Source organism: Myotis daubentonii, chromosome 2, assembly GCF_963259705.1.
Source record: "Myotis daubentonii chromosome 2, mMyoDau2.1, whole genome shotgun sequence".
Lineage (NCBI taxonomy): Eukaryota > Metazoa > Chordata > Mammalia > Chiroptera > Vespertilionidae > Myotis > Myotis daubentonii.
Window position 1 is genome coordinate 74,249,443 of NC_081841.1, and position 20,076 is coordinate 74,269,518.

General features: G+C 38.8%; 1 protein-coding gene across 1 annotated transcript in view; it reads left to right on the top strand.

Annotated features, from left to right (window-relative positions):
* GLIPR1L2 (GLIPR1 like 2) overlaps positions 1 to 20,076 on the top strand; it is a 33,391-nt gene that overhangs the window by 11,106 nt on the left and 2,209 nt on the right. The window contains exons 2-4 of the mRNA XM_059681029.1: positions 738 to 983; positions 3,062 to 3,165; positions 12,821 to 12,906. Of these exons, the coding sequence (XP_059537012.1) occupies positions 738 to 983; positions 3,062 to 3,165; positions 12,821 to 12,906 (436 nt within the window). The remainder of the gene's footprint in view (positions 1 to 737; positions 984 to 3,061; positions 3,166 to 12,820; positions 12,907 to 20,076) is intronic.

Here is a 20,076-nt window from a genome sequence, read left to right on the forward strand (position 1 = left end):
TTTGGAAATATCATAAGACTTTATTTTCTCAAAACATAATATTTTGCATAAAATTAGTGCTCAATAAATAGTTCTTAAATGAATATTTTATACTAGAGGCCTGGTGCATGAATTCATGCACAGGTGGGGTCCCTCAGCCTGGCTGGCGATCGGGGCCAATCAGGGCTGTCTTGCCCAGTCCTGATTGGGACCCATCGGGCTGGCAGGCCATGGGGAGGAACCAAGGGAGTTGGCTAGCCATAGGAGGTTTGCTGTGGGAGCGCACTGACCATCAAGGGGCAGCTCCTGCGTTGAGTGTCTGCTCCCTGGTGGTCAGTGCGCATCATGACTACCAGACGGTTGTCCGGTCGTAACGGTCACTTGGACTTTTATATATATAGATTATTATATTACTATGAATAAAAGGTATGAGATAAAAATATGTATTCTGAAAAAATAAAAATATATGTTCTGAAGAGACTACATGAGTATTATACACTTCTGAACAGACTCTGTGTAAGAGTATCATAATCTTTTGCATCATCTAACAATCTGACTTTTTAATTACTAATATATGCATAGTCCTTTGTACCAGAAAATAGTTGTTTCATTTATGATTATCTAAAAAAAGTTCCCTATAGAAATTCCACAAATAAAACCCTTAAGCATAAAGTTAGGAATGTTTTCCTTAAGTCTTGCTATGAGAACTCAAACTCATCAATTATTTTGTTTTCTTTGCTTTTTGCATTTTTTTTCAGACTTGGGATGTAGCTTTGTCACGGACTGCTAGAGCATGGGGGAAAAAATGTGTGTTTGAGCGTAATACTCATTTAGAAGAAATAAAAATGGCCCATCCTAAATTTAATGGTATTGGTGAAAATATGTGGGTCGGCCTTGAAAATGAATTTACTGCAAGTATTGCTATCAGAAGTTGGTATGCAGAGAAGGAAAGGTACCATTTTGGAAATGGCACTTGCTCTGGTGACTGTTCTAAATATATGCAGGTATCAAATTTTTATATTATTCAATAGATTCCTTAATAGCGTTACTATCAAGTTTTTATTGATTGTTTAAATTTTATAAGTAAATACAAATGGTAAATTATTAAGTCTAATAGAATCAAAGTTCTTATCAGTCCTAATAGTGGAATGGTAACTATTTTCAAAATGTCTGTAATTCTCTCTATTATTTGAACCATACAATTAAAACATTATTTTAAATATAGGAAATTTAACCTCCATACCCAAATATGAAAGGTACTTTTCTAAAAATAATGTACACTGGACAAGGAAGTAAGAAACCAGAAAATAAAAATTATTTCTAAATTATTGATTATAAACATAAGTGTAAGATGATATTTTTTGCACAGATCAGTAAACATACCACTATATAACTAATTGGTTAAAACTTTTTAAATGCAAATTAACAGTATTATTTTCCTACCTCATGTCTAATAATCTATCTTACACTTTATCCCCCCAAAATACTGAACTACTTATTTCCTATACATATATTTATTATTTCATATATCACATTGTTTAATAATTATTTATATGTGATACTACACTAAAGGCAGGGATCTTCTCATCTGTTTATTCTCAACACAACAACATGACATTATTTAGGTCTTCAAAAAATATTTGTATCAGGGATCAATAATTTATTAAACGAACTTCCAAGCTTATGTAAAATATGATTTTTTTTTTTTTGCCCTAGCCAGTTTTTCTCAGTAGTTAGAATGTTAGTCCGAGGACTGAAGGGTCAAGAGTTTGATTCCAAGCAAGGGCACATACCTCAATTGCAGGCTCTATCCCCGGCCCCAGTAGGCAACCAATCGATGTGTTTCTTTCACATTTATGTTTCTCCCTCTCTGTCTCTTCCCCTCCTGTCTACTCTCTCTGAAAAACCAATGGAAAATATCCTCATGTGAGGATTAACAAAAATAAATAAAATAAAAATGATTATTTCTATCAATAAACTGATATCATGTTTTATGTACAACTTAAAATCTTGGAATTTTTTTCATGTTGAACTCATGTCTTTCTCATTCATCAAATCTTCCAAAAAATGTTTGATCTGTTTATTCTTCTTCTAGAAAGTTATAATGCTTCTCCATTATCTTATTTGTATCAAAGCTAGTCTTAATATAACTTCATACTTTCAGTAAACTAGTAAATTCTACTCCCTGACCTACTCCTCTATATTTTGTACTTTTTAATTCTAGTATCTTAGACATTTCTGTTTCCTGCATTTAATCTGACTAACTCTAATTTAACTGTTGCAGTCACTCCATCCTCTATTCTTTTTATGCATCACTCTATTTCTTTACTAACCATGCTTTTAAAACCACTAAGGCTTGGGATAAAAAGAAACAAAAATGGTTCCCCTCCCTTCCACAGAGATTAACAGAACAAAACAAGTACTTTTTTTGTCACTTGAAAGTATTAGAAATATTAAAGCATTACAGAGAATTTCTGGAATATCTTGAACTATTCTCATATTTTTGTTCCTATTTAATACTAGCTTTTCCTTTTATAAGAGCAAGCTCCTTTATTCATTTTTTTAAATTAAAGGCCCAAAATCTTTTTATAATGGAATTTCTTCAACAACAACAACAAAATGACAATAGCATTCAATTACTCTCTACTCTTTTATCGCTTTTTTTCCCTTTCTCTAATCTTAGTGTCTCTCTTTTTCTCCCTTCTATTTACAACTTTTATTCTTTCAAAAATATCTCTCCTCTCTTTTCCTCTTCCTCTCTTCCAATAACCTAGAACTCAGGTTCAATAAGAGGATGAAAATTGATTCAGCTGGTGGGTCTTTCTTTGGCTCGAAAGCATTATTCTGTATCAGTGGTTCTCAAACTTTTTATCCTAAGAATACTTACTGGTAGAATTTATTAAAGTATTTCTCTAACTACAGTGTTGCAAATGCTACCCTAAAACCATGCTAATTCATAGTTCATATTTTTTAAATTATTTAGTTAAAGGTTCTATGTATATTGAATATATTATTGTTTACAATATGGCAGAATAATTGTTTAGAATTAAATTTCATGTTTTTCTTGAAAATTTCATTTTAGCTTGTTTGGGACAAGTCTTACAAAGTTGGTTGTGCTGTTACTCCGTGTTCAGAAGTTGGACGTATTAAATATGCAGCACTTTTCATATGCAACTATGCACCAGGGTAAGTTACTTCAAATTTAAAAAAGAATATAAAAATAAATAAATTGAGACTTTTTCAACTTAAGTTTTCCTAACTTCCAATATCTATAATAATAAAAGTGTAATATGCTAATTAGACGGGATGTCCTGCCGGGCATCCTTCTGGACGACCGTCTGGACGAAGCCAGGGCTGCGAGGGAAGCCCAGGTCCAATTGCATGCCGGAGGTTGGAGGGAAGCGGTGCCGTCATCAGGGGGAAAGGAAGATCTACTCTTGCACAAATTTTGTGCAATGGGCCTCTAATATTCTCATAAATGTCTTTTTGAACTATAAAAAATAAATGTAAGATGTTACAGAATTTATATTAAAACTAGAGGCCTAGTGCATGAAATTCAGGCATAGGGGGCGGGGGGAATGGTCCCTCAGCCTGGCCTGCACCCTGTCCAATCTGGAACCCCTTGGGAGATGTCCAACTGCTGGTTTAGGATCAGGCCTAAATCAGCAGACGGACATTCCTCTTGCAATTCTGGACCACTGGCTCCTAACCACTCACCTACCTGCCTGCCTGATGCCCCTAACCACTCTGCATGCCTGCCTGCCTGATCACCCCTAACCCCTCTTCCTGCCTGCCTGATCATTCCTAACTGCCTCTGCCTGCCTGCAGGCCTGATTGCCCCTAACTGCCCCCCTGCTGGCCTGAAAATTTTTTAATCATTCAGGAGCCTCTCATACAGAGCCTCTGGATAAGAACTCAGTCAACACCCTGAATTTGGCCTTTGACACCCTTAGCAAAGAATCTAGCCACACTGTGCCTGGGATTATAGCCTATAGAACTGTTTGATAATAAATGGGTGATAGTTTATGTCACCACACTTGTGGTAATTTATTATTCAACTAGTGGCCCAGTGCATGAAATTTCAAATTCTAGGAGGTCAAGCAAAATAAAGATTTAAAAATATCAGATTTAAAGAGAACTTAATTGATAAACATAGGAAGAGACGTTTATGTGGAGTGAAGCGATGCCAGGTTGTAATGAATCAAAGACTGTTTTTTCTTTTGTTTTTAAAATGGGAATGATGTGAGTATATTTAAATGTTGACATGAAGTATGTAATATAGTATGTAATATAGAATAAAAGTAATTCTTTACAAAGAATAAAGACATACAAGAGATTAACCTTAGAAAGATGGAGAAGCAAGCAGTGCTTTAATTTTATTAGAAAAAAAGGAAAGATGGGGTGGGTATATTTGGCACATTTAGTGACAAAAAAAATCTCAAGCTGCAATCTAAAGTACATTATGTTTCTCTGTAAAGTAAGGCAGAGGATGTCCTGAGAATAAGACTTTGAAGATGGAGTTTAGAAGACTGGGTAGCATAAAACTAGAAATCAATGACAATAAAAACAAAAACAATCAAACACCTGGAGGCTAAATAGCACGCTAGTAAGCAATGACTAGGTTACCAAAGAGATCAAAGAAGAAATAAAAAGCATCATGGCAACAAATGACAATGAAAACACAACAATCCAAAATCTATGGGACACAGTGAAAGCAGTCCAGAGAGGGACGTTCATAGCTCTACAGGCCTACCTCAAAAAACAAGCAACAACGGTAATAAATTAACTAACCATACAACTCAAAGAGTTAGAAAGAGAGCAACAAGAAAAGCCCAGCATAAGCAGAAGGAAGGAAATAATAAAGATCAGAGTGGAGATAAACGACAAAGACCAAAAAAACAATACAAAAGATCAACAAAACCAAGAGCTGGTTCTTTGAAAGGATAAACAAGATTGATGAACCTCTAGCCAGGCTCACCAAGAAGCACAGAGAGAGGACCCAAATAAACAAAATCAGAAATGAAAGAGGTGAAGTAACAACCGATCCCACAGAAATACAAGTGATTATGGAAAAATACTATGAACAATTCTATTCCAACAAAATGGACAACCTAGATGAAATGTACATGTTCTTAGAAAAATACAAGCTCCCAAAACTCAACCAAGAAGAATAAAAAAACCTGAATAGGCCGATAACTACTGAAGAAATTGAAACAACGATCAAAAATCTTTCAGCAAACAAAAGTCTGGTCCGGACGGCTTTACAGGGGAGTTTACCAAACATTCAAAGAAGAACTAACACCCATCTTCCTAAAACTATTCCAAAAAATTCAAGAGGAAAGCACACTTCCAAGCTCTTTCTGTGAAGCCAGCATTACCCTCATCCCAAAACCAGATAAAGACACCACAGAAAAAGAGAACCACAGGTGACCATAGATGCTAAAATCCTCAACAAAATTCTAGCAAATCAAATTCAACAATACATTAGAAAGATCATACACCATGACCAAGTGGGATTTATTCCAGGGATGCAACGATGGTACAATATCTGCAAATCAATAAATATGATACATCACATAAACTAACTGAGAGATAAAAATCACATAATCATATCAATTGATGCAGGAAAAGCATTTGACAAAATTTAACACCCTTTCTTGATAAAAACTCTCAGCAAAGTGGGAATAGAGGGATCATACCTCAACATAATAAAAGCCCTATATGACAAACCTACAACTAACATCATACTCAATGAGCAAAAACTAAACCCATTTCCCCTAAGAACAGGAACAAGACAGGGATGCCCACTTTCACCATTCGTGTTCTATATAGTACTAAAAGTACTAGCCATAGTGATCAGACAGAAAGAAATAAAAGGTTTTTGGAGAAACCAAGATGGTGGCATAGATAAACACCTGAAATTGCTGCCTCGCACAACCACTTCAAAACTACAACTAAAAGTCAAAACAGACATCACCCAGAACCACAGGAAGGCTGGCTGAGTGGAAATTCTACAACTAAAAGGAAAGAGAAAAGCACACTGAGACTCAGAGGAGATGCAGAAGTAAAGTGCAGAGGTACGGAGGCACACGAGGAAAGGGCTGGCAACTGAGGACACGGTTGTCTTTTCCAATTGGGAGGGAGACACAAGCTCCCGACTGCTGTGAACTCCAGTTCCGAGCGAGTCTCTGGGGACTCGGACTCATACAGGGAGAAACTGAACTGTCTGACATCCAGTAGAACTCGAGGGCGGCTTTCTCTCAGAGGAGCTTACAGCGATTACCGCGGGACACTGAGACCCTGGGCCTCTTAGGGCAGGGCTGAGGATCAGCCATAGCTGTTTTCTCCACCCTATTGATCCCCTGAGACCCCACCCCACCCAAGCTGTCCACAGAGGCTTTTGCATATGAATGGCCTGGCACTTTGCAATCTAAAATTACCTAACAAACTGCAGCTGGGTCAGAAAGACCCAGAACACCCAAAAGAAGGCCCAAGGCCCCACAGCAGCTTGCATTGCTTCACAGCTGGGCCTCATCTGGGCACCCCTAAACCCCAAACACAGAAGAGGAATCTGTAGATCTCTTCATAGCTCCTACTGGGTAGCCTCAGGTAGAGGCTAAATTAGCACCTCCTTAGAGATCCAAGAGCCAGTGTACCCAGTGGTCAGAGTGCGACCATCCAGATTAAAACTCCTCAGATCCATAAGGGACACACTCAGGGGGCAGATTCAGTGAGCACCAAAGCCCCACTGAAGCAAGTCTTGCCCCAGAAGGGTGTCTCCAGCACAGAAGTTCTCCCACTGTAGGCACAGCTGATTCTCACAGCCAGTTAGCCTCGAAGTCAATTCCTCCCAATGATACCAACAACAATCAAGGCTTAACTACAACAAGACTGTGCACAAAGCCCACAAAGGGGTGCACCAAGAGTGTCCATCTCAGGTAATTGGGAAGGCTGAGCCACTGGGCCCTATAGGACACCTAGCACAGAAAGCCACTCTATCAACACAGGGAAGCAGCCAAAATGAGGAGACAAAAAAACAGGTCACAAATGACAGAAATGGAGGAAAGCAAACTACTGAATATAGAATTCAAAAACATGGTTATAAGCTTTTCCAAGAATTTTCTAGAAACCGCCGATAAATTTAGTGAGACTCTTGATAAATCTAGTGAGACCCTTGAGGATATGAAAAAGGACCAACTAGAAATTAAGCATACACTGACTGAAATAAAGAATATTTTACAGAGATCCAACAGCAGACTAGATGATCGTAAGAATCAAATCAAAGATTTGAAATACGAAGAAGTAAAAAACACCCAACCGGAAAAGCAAAGAGAAAAAAGAATCCAAAAATATGAAGATAGTGTAAGGAGCCTCTGGGACAACTTCTAGCGTACCAACATTTGAATTATGGGGGTGGCAGAAGAAGGGAGAGAGCAAGATATTGAAAACCTATTTGAAGAAATAATGACAGAAAACTTCCCCTACCTGGTGAAAGAAATAGACTTACAAGTCCAGGAAGCACAGAGAACCCCAAACAAAAGGAATCCAAAGAGGACCACACCAAGGCACATCATAATTAAAATGCCAAGAGCAAAAGACAAAGAGAGAATCTTAAAAGCAGCAAGAGAAAAACAGTTAGTTACCTACAAGGGAGTACCCATATGGCTGTCAGCTGATTTCTCAACAGAAACTATGCAGGCCAGAAGGGAGTGACAAGAAATATTCAAAGTGGTGAATAGCAAGAACCTACTACATCCAAGATTACTTTAACCAGCAAAGCTGTCATTCAGAATTGAAGGTCAGATGAAGAGCTTCACAGATAAGAAAAAGCTAAAGGAGTTCATCACCACCAAACCAGTATTATATGAAATGCTGAAAGGTATTCTTTATGAAGAGGAAGAAGAAGAAAAAGGCAAAGATAAAAATTATGAACAACAAATACATATCTATCAACAAGTGAATTTAAAAATCAAGTGAATAAAAAATCTGATGAACAGAATAAACTGGTGAATATAATAGAATCAGGGGCATAGAAAGGGAGTGGACTGACAATTCTCGGGGGGAAAGAGGGTGAGGGTGTGGGAAGAGACTGGACAAATATCATACACCTATGGATGAGGACAGTGGGGGCAGTAAGGGCAGAGGGTGGGGTGGGATCTGGGTGGAGGGGAGCTATGGTGGGAAAAAAGAGGAACTACTGTAGTAATCTGAACAATAAAGATTAATATAAAAAAAGGAGAAGAAATAAAAGGCATTCAAATTGGAAAAGAAGAAGTAAAACTATCCTTATTTGCAGATGACATGATACTATACTATAGAAAACCCCAAAGACTGCATCAAAAAACTACTAGACCTAATAAATGAGTTTGGCATGATACAAAATTAACACCCAGAAATCTATGACCTTTTTATACACCAATAATGAAATCACAGAAAGAGAAATGAAAAAAACAATCCCATTTACCATTGCACAAAAAAAATTAACACAACTACTAATAAACTTAACTAAGGAGGTAAAAGACCTGTACTCAGAAAACTACAGTACACTGAAAAAAGAGATAGAGGAAGACATAAACAAATGGAAGAACATACCACGTTCATGGATTGGTGGAATCAACATCATTAAAATGTCCATACTACCTAAAGCAATGTATAGATTCAATGCAATACCTATTAAAATACCAATGGCATATTTCAAAGATCTAGAACAAACTCTCCAAAAATTCATCTGCAATAAAAAAAGACCCCGAATAGCCAAAGCTATCCTGAGAAAGAAGAAAAAGTTGGAGAGATCACAATACCAAGCCACAGTTCTCAAAACTGCCTGGTACTGGCACAAGAACAGACATATAGACCAATGGAACAGCACAGAGGACCCAGAAATTGACCCAAGCCATTATACGCAATTAATATTTGACAAAGGAGGCAAGAGCATACAATGGAGTCAAAACAGTCTTTTTAATAAATGGTGCTGGGAAATTTGGTCAGAAACATGCCAAAAAAATGAAACTAAATCACCAACTTACACCATACACAAAAACAAACTCAAAATGGCTAAAGGACTTGAATGTAAGACAGGAGACCATAAAAATCCTACAAGACTCCATAGGCAGCAACATTGCAGACATATGTTGTAACAATATCTTTACAGACACAGATCCTAGGGCAAGAGAGACTAAGGAGAAAACAAACAAATGGGACTACATCAAAATAAAAAGCTCCTGCACAGCAAAAGAAACCATCAACAAAACAACAAGAAAGCCCACTGCATGAGAGAACATATTTGCCAATGTATCTCCAATAAGGGTTTAATGTCAAACATTTACAAAGCACTCATACAACTTAACAAAAGGAAGATAAACAATCCAATCATAAAATGGGCAAAGGACCTAAATAGACACTTTTCAAAAGAAGACAGAAGGAAGGCTATGAGTCATATGAAAACATGCTCAAAGTCACTAATTATCCAAGAAATGGAAATCAAAACAACAATGAAATACCACCTCACAGCTGTCAGAATGGCTATCATCAAAAAATTCAAATGACAGGTGCTGGTGAGGATGCGGAGAAAAAGGAAGCCTCCTTCACTGCTGGTGTGAATGCAGACTGGTGTAGCCCCGTGGAGAACAATATGGAGTTTCCTCAAAAAACTAAAAATGAAACTCCCATTTGACCCCAGTGATCCCACGTCTAGGAATATATCCCAAGAAACCAGAAATACCAATCAGAAAGGATATATGCACCCCTATGTTCATAACAGCACAATTTACAATAGCTAAGATTTGGAAACAGCCTAAATGCCCATCAGCAGATGAGTGGATTAGAAAACTATGATACATCTACACGATGGAATACTACACTGCTATAAAAAAAGACGGAATTCTCACCATTTGCAGCAGCATGGATGGAGCTGGAGAGCATTATGCTAAGTGAAATAAGTCAATCAGTGAAAGAAAAATACTATATGATCTCACTCATTTATGGATAATAAAGAACATTATAACCTGATGAACAAAAAGATAAATACAGAGGCAGAGAAGCATCGAACAGACTGTCAAATTACAGCGGGAAGGCTGGGGAGAATTGGGGGGAGGGGGAGGTAAGAGATCAACCGAAGGACGTATATGCATGCATATAAGCATAACTAATGGACGCAAGATACTGGGGGGTGGGGTGAGGGCATGTGCTGGGGCAGGTGTCGGGGGGCGGGCGGTAGGGAAGGACAGGGGAAGGTCAATGGGAGAAAAAAGGAGACATATGTACTACAATTTGTTACTTTAAACAATAATAAAAAATAAAAAGAAGAAGAAGATTGGGAAGGTTTGAAATAGTTATTGTGGAAACTGCGAGAGGAATCTGAGTAGGGAACCATAGAAAGATTCCTTACCTCATTTAATGATTTTGCTCCAGCAGCACCCAGTTGCCCTGAAGCAGATATGGAACATTCACACAGTAAGATACCTTCATTTTTTTTCTTTTCAAGACTTGGGTTTAATCAGGTTTCTATAAAGGAAAATAGTGCAAGAGAGTTTCAGGTTTTTAGCTGAACATGCAAATATGAGAATATGCGGAGAGCTAAGCTAAATAGAGAAGAGACAATAGGGTGGCTAGGGAGAAAATAGACTTGCAGTGCCAGTGAAATTAATGGGCAAGTAAATAAGTGAGCACTCTGGAAGGATAGGAGGTTGCAGTCAGCGAGTGTAATTTGTGATTTTGTGAATTCAGAGGTGGAGCAGTTTTAGGGGATAACAAGATCCAGAGTGTGGCTATAAAATGCCAATTACAGTAACAGAGAGACCACGTTATTGGGAAATCATCCATAAGCATATTGTAATCATCTGGGTCCCAAATCCTAAGACAATGGCACAATTTTGATTGAAAGGGAGATTGTGAATCAGGTGCTAAAATGAGGAAGGAGGCATGATCAGAAAGAAGATAGTATCTTGGGGATGATTAGAGGATGGTACAACAAAATAATATCAACCTCGAAGGAGCTTTGTCATTGTTTAACTGTGGCCCCTAGTCCATTAGTTCCAAGCAGTGGAAGTGGAGATATGACCACCTGAATTTTACAGAAAGTGATACAAAGTAACATAGCTTTGCACATAAAGGGATAATTTGAGGCAGAAAACAACAGGATTCGTACTTTTCTTGACCTTGAATAAGTCTAGGAAGTAGTCATAGAGTTTTGGCAGTTAATACATTGGTCAGTGGTAGGCAAACTCATTAATCAACAGAGCCAAATATCAACAGTACTTCTTCAAAATAGACTCGCCCAGGCCAAAAACCGACTTCTGCACATGGGCCACGAAGTTTCAATCACACTGTATGTGCGCGCCCGCAGGTGGTATTTTGAGGAAGAGCCACACTCAAGCGGCCAAAGAGCCGCATGTGGTTCGTGAGCCACAGTTTGCCAACCACTGCATTAGGTGTATCAGATGGAGAGCCAAATAGGATCTCTAAAAGATAATCTTCCTTGCTGTTTATTGCATTGTATTTTTCTCTAGCTTACTGGGGTAGATTCTTTAAACCTTCTTGGGAAACCTATAGATGCCCAGGTGTACCAGTAAACTAGAAGCCAGCTTTGTGATATTTCTCAATGATATATGGAAGAGTGAAAGTGAAAGTGGTTATTGTATGTGGTATAACTCTTCTGGCTTTATGAAATGGAAGGATCAACATCTGTTTGATCTTTTCTTGCCATTGTTCTATGGACATTGTACAGATATGTGAGTCTGTACATGGAGAACTTTGAAGAGAAGAATTTGCTTACAAATTATAATTGTTAGATTGTCAAACCATGGAGCTGAATTACCTCCTTCATGAATAAAGTGGTGGCAGAAATGGGTCTAGTGTAAGCAATGAAAGTTTCCATCAGCACCAGAATTGTGTTCTCCTTCTGTAACAATATAGTTATACCATAAAATTTAAATAATGGTCTTCTAATGGACTTTGGGTTGGACGTAGGTAAGGTTACCCAATAGGCCAGCCAGGCAACATGTCCTTATCTAGGACTTGGACCCATATCCTATAAGTGGCAATATACTGAAGGTATGACCAGATATGAGTCTAAAAAAACTTCTAGGGACATATATGCCTAATGTTTGTTTTTATAGCTTCCAATATACACTGAGTAAATAAGCAATTCTATTTAATGATCAGTATCAATGACCCCCCCTCACTGAAAAATATATTTTCCTACATATCTCCTCTATCTTTTCTATCCTAGATCTTTTATATAAGCTTCCCAATTCATATCTACTTTGGGGACCCTTTTTCTTACTTAGCTTTGAGAAATTGATGTAATAGTTTCTCAGTTCTCCCCCCTGGTCTATACAGTGGGTTAAAACAACTTGGTAAAATTCCATTTAAATTTATTTACTTGTTTATATATTTATGTATTTTTCATGTAGACTTCAAAGTAATCCATGCAGCTAGGTCTTTGAGACAATAGACATTTCAGGATTTTTCAAACTCTTCAGAAAATTAATACAACTTCTTATACAAGTGTGCCAACAAGAAAGCAGTTAATTACAAAGCATTCTGTAATATCCATTTTTTAAAGAAAAACTTTGCTACAAATAAGATAAAATAAGTTTTAAAACTCACTCATTTTTAAATTACAATATTTTCTTTCAGGGATATCGGAATTCATTTCAAAAGAGACTTTTTTGTGGAGGGGAGAGAAAGGAAAGATTGCATTTCCAATTGGAGTACTTCCTTGAATCCTTTTTCTTAATTAAATCACCTTTATAAACTAATAAAAATTGTTAATTATATTACGTAAATAATATAAAATGTGAGACATTTTCTAACCAAATGTTTTCTGCTTTTTTTGTAGAGCAACTCTAAGAAGAAAGCCTTATCAACAAGGAGTAGTTTGTTCTCAATGTAACGAAAGTGACAGATGCACAGATTTTCTATGCAGTAAGACAAAGAAAATAACTTATTTAAAAAAAAAAAACCATAGTGCATAGGACGATGAGAAAATTGAAGTGTTGAACTCTAGTTTTCCATTATCATGCTAATATAGTTCCTTTGACCAGAATGGTATTATATTATCAAAGGATGGTTGAAACAGTATCATCTTTAGATTTTTCTAAACTGCACAGCCTTTTCTGCCCCCACTTACCTCTATTCCTGCCCTTAAGGATATACCAAATGTCTGAAAGAAGAAATGAAGACTAATGGCTATACCCTGAAAAGCTTCACAATTAATTCCTGAAAGCACAGCATTTTTGAAAATGACTGGTCTAAAAGATAAGCTATTTCAAAAGAGAAAAGAAGTAATTTGCAGTGTATTTTTCTTATGAGTGTTTCCTCTATAAACTCCTAGAGTATGACTTTCACCAAAAAGAAGAGATGAATGGAAAAGCAAAATGATTCATTGAAAGAATTATCCAGAAGCATTGAATCTTTATTCATAGACAAAGACCAAAATAATTCTGAAGCTTATAATTACAAAGCAAAATATAAATATGATAACTTTAGGAGATATACAAGTGATGCAATTAATAAAACTTGGGAGAAGAGAGGGGTAGAAAAAATATGCTTAATTTCTTCATCTTTTAGAGCCAGAAGCCAAAAGATATAATTTAAAGCTGATAAACAAGAGAGATGTGGAGGATCCAACATGGTGCAGATTAGGTAAAAGTTATACTCACCTCTTACCAGGACCAAACTGGAATTACAACTGAAGTATAGAAAAAATAATTCCTGAATAGCCAACTGAAGACTAGCTGGAGAGAAACCTTAAAATCAAGGATTTGCAGAAGAGGCCACATTGAGACTGGTGGGAGGTGTGGAAGCACAAAAGGGCTGGGTGGACACTCACAGTCAGCGGCTGAAGTTTTGGAGGGATATATTGCCTGTGTTGGGGGAAGGTCCCTCTGAGAAGTTTGGGGTCTAAACCCCAAGTGGGTCTCCCCAGCCCAGAGCTCCAGAACCAGGAAAGGAGCCCACACAACATCTGCCTGTGAAAAGTAGTGGTGTTTTTGTCCACCAGGGAGAGATAGCTAGAAACACAGGCAAACTCTTAAGGGGCCAACACAAAATTTTCATTCATTGCCACTCACCCTGGGCTCTGGCGGAGGGAGGGCAGAGTGGACTAGAGGTGCATGAGGAGGTTCTGGAATTGGTGGCAAGAGAGCTGAGAGGTCGCCGCTGGGATCCCTGTGCTAAGTCATTCCCCCATACTGAAAAAGCCATCTTTCTCAGGCAGAGTATTCCCCTCCATGGAACATCAGCCTGGGAGAAAGAAATAGCCCCACCTTGGAATCCCTCTCACCCCACCCTGAGCCTACACCCTGGTGAAGAGTACAACTAGAGGATCTTTAAGTGAGCCTAACAGACAGACTGCAGACAGAGGCTGATGTCTGGATGTGTTGAGATTTCTGCTGATCTGTCCCTGGGCCCAGTGCTAGTCAAAGCAGACCTTGGTGGGCAGCTTGGTCTTTCCACATGCATCCAGGCCCAGAAGAGGGAGCCACAATCTGTGGATCACTGATAGCTCCAAACAGTTTGCCCAGGGCCAGTCATAGACAACACCTGGCATTGGCCAGCACCAGAGTCCTCCTGAAGAGGCCCAGAACCAATACATCCAGTGACGAGATTCAGACAACAGAGTACGATCCAATAAGCTTCACAAGCAGCATATCCATAGGGAGATCTCAGCAGAACCAAACCCTGCTGAGGTACATTCCACTCCAGGTGATCAGCACCTGCACAAAAGCTTGCATGCTGTGTCCGGTGGTTGAGCCTCACAGTCAGATAGCCTGAGAGTCAATCCCACACACAAACTGGCTAAGAACAATCAAGACTTAACTACAAAAGGAGGGCCCACATAACATGCACAAGTGACATTCTTGGTGCGTCCAGGTCAGGTGATCAGGAATAGTTCATCACTTGGTCCCACAGGTCACCTACTACATAAGGCAACACTGGGATTCACAGCAGATCTACATAATACATAGAAACAAAAAGAAAAATGCAGCAGAAAGGGAGAAACAAAGAAAGAGGCCCCAAATGAAAAAGAAGAGAATTCTCCAGAAGAGCTCATTGAAATGGGGGTAAGCAATTAATCAGATATAGAGTTCAGAGTAATAATTATAAGGATGCTCAACAACATGACAAAATGCATTGAACTGTACACATAAAAAGAACAGATTTTACTATATGTTAATTACAACCTGGCTTAAAAAAGAGACCACCTAAAAAAAAATACCACCTAAAATACACAATGAATACTAACTAACATTTGCATACTCTTGGAAAAAAGATACCATAAATATAAAAAAAAAAGTAGAGTAAAGAATAGCATAAGGGATTCAAGGTATGAGATGGGGGGGAAACCCAAAGATTAAGAGTGCTTGACATACAAAACCACTGGAAGACACTTCTCAAAGACCAAAGGGTAAAATATACAAAAATCAATGAAACCAAGAGCTGGTCCTTCAGAAAGATAAACAAGATTGATAAATATTTAACCAGACTCATCAGGTCCCAAATAAATAAAGGGCCCAAATAAAATCAGAAATGAAAGAGAAGTAACAAATGATACCAAAGACATACAAGGAATTAATTGCAAGGAAGTATTATGAACAACTATATGCCAACAAATTGGACAACCTAGATGAAAATGGATAAATTCCTAGAAACATACAATCTTCCAAAACTAAATAAAGAAGAATCAGAAAATCTGAATAGGCAGATTACAACCCATGAAATTGAAGCACTAATTGAAAAACTCCCTACAAATAAAAGTCCTAGACCAGATGACTTCACAGGTAAATTACACCAAACATTCAAAGAAAAACTAACATTTATCCTTTTCAAACTATTCTGAAAAATTCAAGAGAAGGAAAAACTCCCATGCTTATTTTACAAGGCCAGCATGATTCTAATTCCAAAACCAGATAAAGACACAACAAAGAAAGAAAATTATAGGCCAATATCCCTGATGAACATAGATGTTAAAATCCTCAAGAAAATATTAGCAAACCTGATCCAGCAATACATTAAAAAGATCATATACCATGATAATGTGGGATTTATTCTGGGGATACAAGGCTGATAAAATATCCACAAATCAATAAACATGATACCACATAAACAAACCCACAGAATCATATTAATAGAAGCAGAGAAAGCACTCTTTTTTTTCAAGCTATAAGAGAACAATTATTTAGAAAATCACAAAGGTAGAAGAAGTTATTCATAGAAGAAATGGGCTTAGGAAACAAGTTGTAGAGGAAAAGGAAGGACCTACGAGCTAGGGAGTGAGGAAGGTAAAGGGGGAAAGATGGGGAAAGAAAGGGAGAGGGTGGAAGGGAAAGGCTGAGGCATGATCCCAGGAGGAGAGCCAATCCAGCACCCATTTATGATAAAAACTTTCAGCAAAGTGGGAATAGAGGGAACATACCTCATTGTAATAAAGGCCATATATCACAACCCTCAGCCAACATCATACTCAGAGGGCAAAAACTAGTAGCATTTCCTTTAAGATCAGGAAAAAGACAGGAATGTAAACTTTCATACTCTTATTCAACATAGTACTGGAAGTCCTAGCCACAGAAATCGGACAAGAAGAAATAAAAAGCATCCATACTGCAAAGAAGGAAGTAAAACTGTCATTATTTGCAGATGACATGATATTGCACATAGAAAACCCTAAAGACTCCACCAAAAAACTACTAGATCTAATGAATTTGGCAAAGTAGTAGGATAAAAAGTTAATATTCAGAAATAAGGAAATAAGTGGCATTTCTATATACCAATAATAAACTATCAGAAAGAGAAACCAAGAAAGCAATCCCATTACCACTGCAACAAGGAAAATAAGGTAGCTAGGAATAAATTTGAGGTAAAAGACCTGTATTCAGAAACTATAAAACATTGAAGAAAAAAATTCAGGAAGATACAAATAAGTGAAAGTATATATACTGTGTTCATGGATTGGAAGATTTAACATTATTAAAATGTCTATACTATCTAAAGTAATCTATAGATTCACTGCAATTACTATTAAAATACCAATGGCATATTTTACAGATCTAGAACAAATATTCCAAAAATTTATATGAAACCAAAAAAGACCCCAAATAGCCCATCAATCTTGAGAAAAAACAAAGTTGGAGGGATTGCAATTCCAGTTGTCAAGTTATACTACAAAGCCTCTGTATTCAAAATAGCATAATACTGTCTCAAGAACAGGCATATAGATCAGAACAGAGACCCCAGAAATTGACCCAAAAGAGGCAAGAGCATACAATGGAATAAAGACAGTCTCTTCAAAAAATGGTGATGGGAAAATTGGACAGGTACATGCAAAAATAAGAAATTAGACCATGAACTTATACCATACTCAAAATAGATAAAAGACTTAAGTCATGAAACCATAAAAATCCTAGAAGAAACCATAGGCAGCAAAATCTCAGACATCTCACATAGCAGTATGTTTGCCAATACATCTCCTATGGTAAGGGAAACTAAGGAGAAAATAAAAAAAATGGGACTACATCAAAATAAAAAGTTTCTGTACAGCAAAAGAAACAACAAAATGAAAAGGGACCCCACTGTATGGGAAAACATATTTGCCAATGATATATCTAATAAGGAGTTAATTTCCAAAATATTTAAGGAACTCATACCATTTAACAAATGACAAAAATTGAATCAAAAATAGGCAAAGGGCCAAAATGGATATATAGATGGCCATATAGATGGATATATAGAGACAGATGAAAAAATGCTCAGTCACTAATCATCTGAGAGATGCAAATCAAAACAACAATGAGGTATCACCTCACACCTGTCAGAATGGCTATCATCAACAAATCCACAAATGACAAGTGCTGCTGAGGTTGTGGAGAAAAGGGAACCCTCATCCACTGCTGGTTGGAATGCAGACTGGAACAGCAACTATGAAAAACAGTATGGATTTTCCTCAAAAAATTAAAAATAGAACTGCCATTTGACCCAGCGACCTCACTTCTATGAATATATCTTAAGAAACCTGAAATACCAATTAGAAAGAATATATGCACCCCTATGTTCATAGCAGTGCAATTTACAATAGCTATGATCTGGAAATAGCCCAAGTGCCCATCAGCAGATGAGTGGATAAAAAAACGGTGCTACATTTACACAATGGAATACTATCTATATGTATAGATAACTACGACAGAACGACCAGAATGACCAGTCACTATGATGTGCACTGACCACCAGGAGGCAGACACTCAATGCAGGAGCTGCCCCCAGCCTACAGGCTCTGATCACCAATGGGGCTTGCTAATCAACCTCCTGGTCCCTGCCCCTAGCCAGCAGGCCCCAATTGCCCAATTGGGGCCAGGCCCCTGGGCTGGAACAGGAAACCAAGGGTGGGTGGTGGCAGGCGCTGCCCATTTCTTAGGGGGGCTGAGGGTCAGCTCCCTCCTCGGCCGGTGGCCAACCTACTGGGTCCCTCCTCCTATCCCTCCCCCCAGCCAGCATGCCCTGATTGGGGCCTGCTGGCCAACCTCCCAGTCCCTCCCCCTGGCCAGCAGGTCCTGATCACCCAATAGGACCAGGCCCCGGGCTGGGACAGGGAACTGGCCGTGGGTGGTGGTGGATGCGGGTGGTGAGGGAAGGAGGAGGCTGGGAGGCAGGGAACCTAATTGGCCCTGATCGCTGGCCAGGCCTAGGGAACCCACCCATGCACAAATTTCGTGCACTGGGCCTCTAGTGCAGCTATAAAGAAGAAGGATCTCTTACCCTTTGAGACACCATGAAGCAAAATAGGCCAGTCAGAGAAAGATAAGTATCACATGATCTCACTCATATGTTGAATCTAATGAACAAAATAAACTGATGAAAAGATAGGTTCGGAGACATAGAGGCATGGAACAGGCTGACAAATCTCAGAGGGATGGTGGGGGGAGGGGATAGATTAGCCAAAGAACTTAAATATATCTATTTATATAAAAGCCTAAGCAACAGAATGACCAGAACGACTGGTTACTATGATGTGCACTGACCACCTGGGGACAGATACCCAATGCAGGAGGTGCCCCCTGGTGGTCAGTGTGCTCCCACAGTGGGAGTGCCACTCAGCTGAGACCCACCAGCCTGGTGGCAGCCACTCCCTCCCTCAGTAGTCCTGCAGGTCCAATATCAGAGAACGGTCCAGGCACCAATGGACCAGCACCGCTGGCATGATCCCAATAACACCACCAGCCTCCTGGAAGTCAGGCTTGGGCACTGGGGCCACTTCCCCTCCCTAGATGCTCCACAAGAAAGAAACAATATAAAAGCGGCCACCAGGTGGCTCCTAACAACCAGCGTGAAAGTCAGAGGGACGGATACGGATCCCATATCAGCAAGGGCATCCCACCACCCGCCCGGAGGGCCAATCGCATCCCAGCCTTCCACCCCACCCCCCTCAGAACCCCAACCATGCACAAATTTGTGCAGTGGGCCGCTAGTATACACACACACACACACACACACACACACACACACACATACACATAATCCATGGACACAGACAAAAGTGTGGGGAAGACGGGGGGGGGGGGGGAGGGCTGGGTAGAGGGGGTCAATGGGGAGAAAAAGGGACATTGGTAATACTTTCAACAATAAAGATAATTTAAAAAAAACAGCATGGTACTGGCATAAAAACAAACATATAGATCAATGGAGCAAAATAGAGAGCCCAGAAATACACCCATCCCCAACATTACTAATCATCAGAGAAAGGAAAATTAAAACCATGAGATATCACCTCATACCTGTCAGAATGGCTATCATCAATAAACCAACAAACAAGGGTTGTCAAGGATGTGGAGGAAAGAGAACCCTTGTACACTGTTGGTGGGAATGCAGATTGGTGCAGCCACTATGCAAAGCAGTATGGAGTTACCTCAAAAGAAAAAAAAAAAGGAACTGCCTTATGACCCAGCAATTCCACCTCTGGAAATTTAGCTGAAGAAACCCAAGACACTAATTTAAAATAATATATGTTAATTGCAGTGTTATTTATAGTAGTCAAGATTTGGAAGCAGCCCAAGTGTCCCTCAGAAGATGAGTAGATAAAAAGGCTATGTTAGCCTGGCCAAC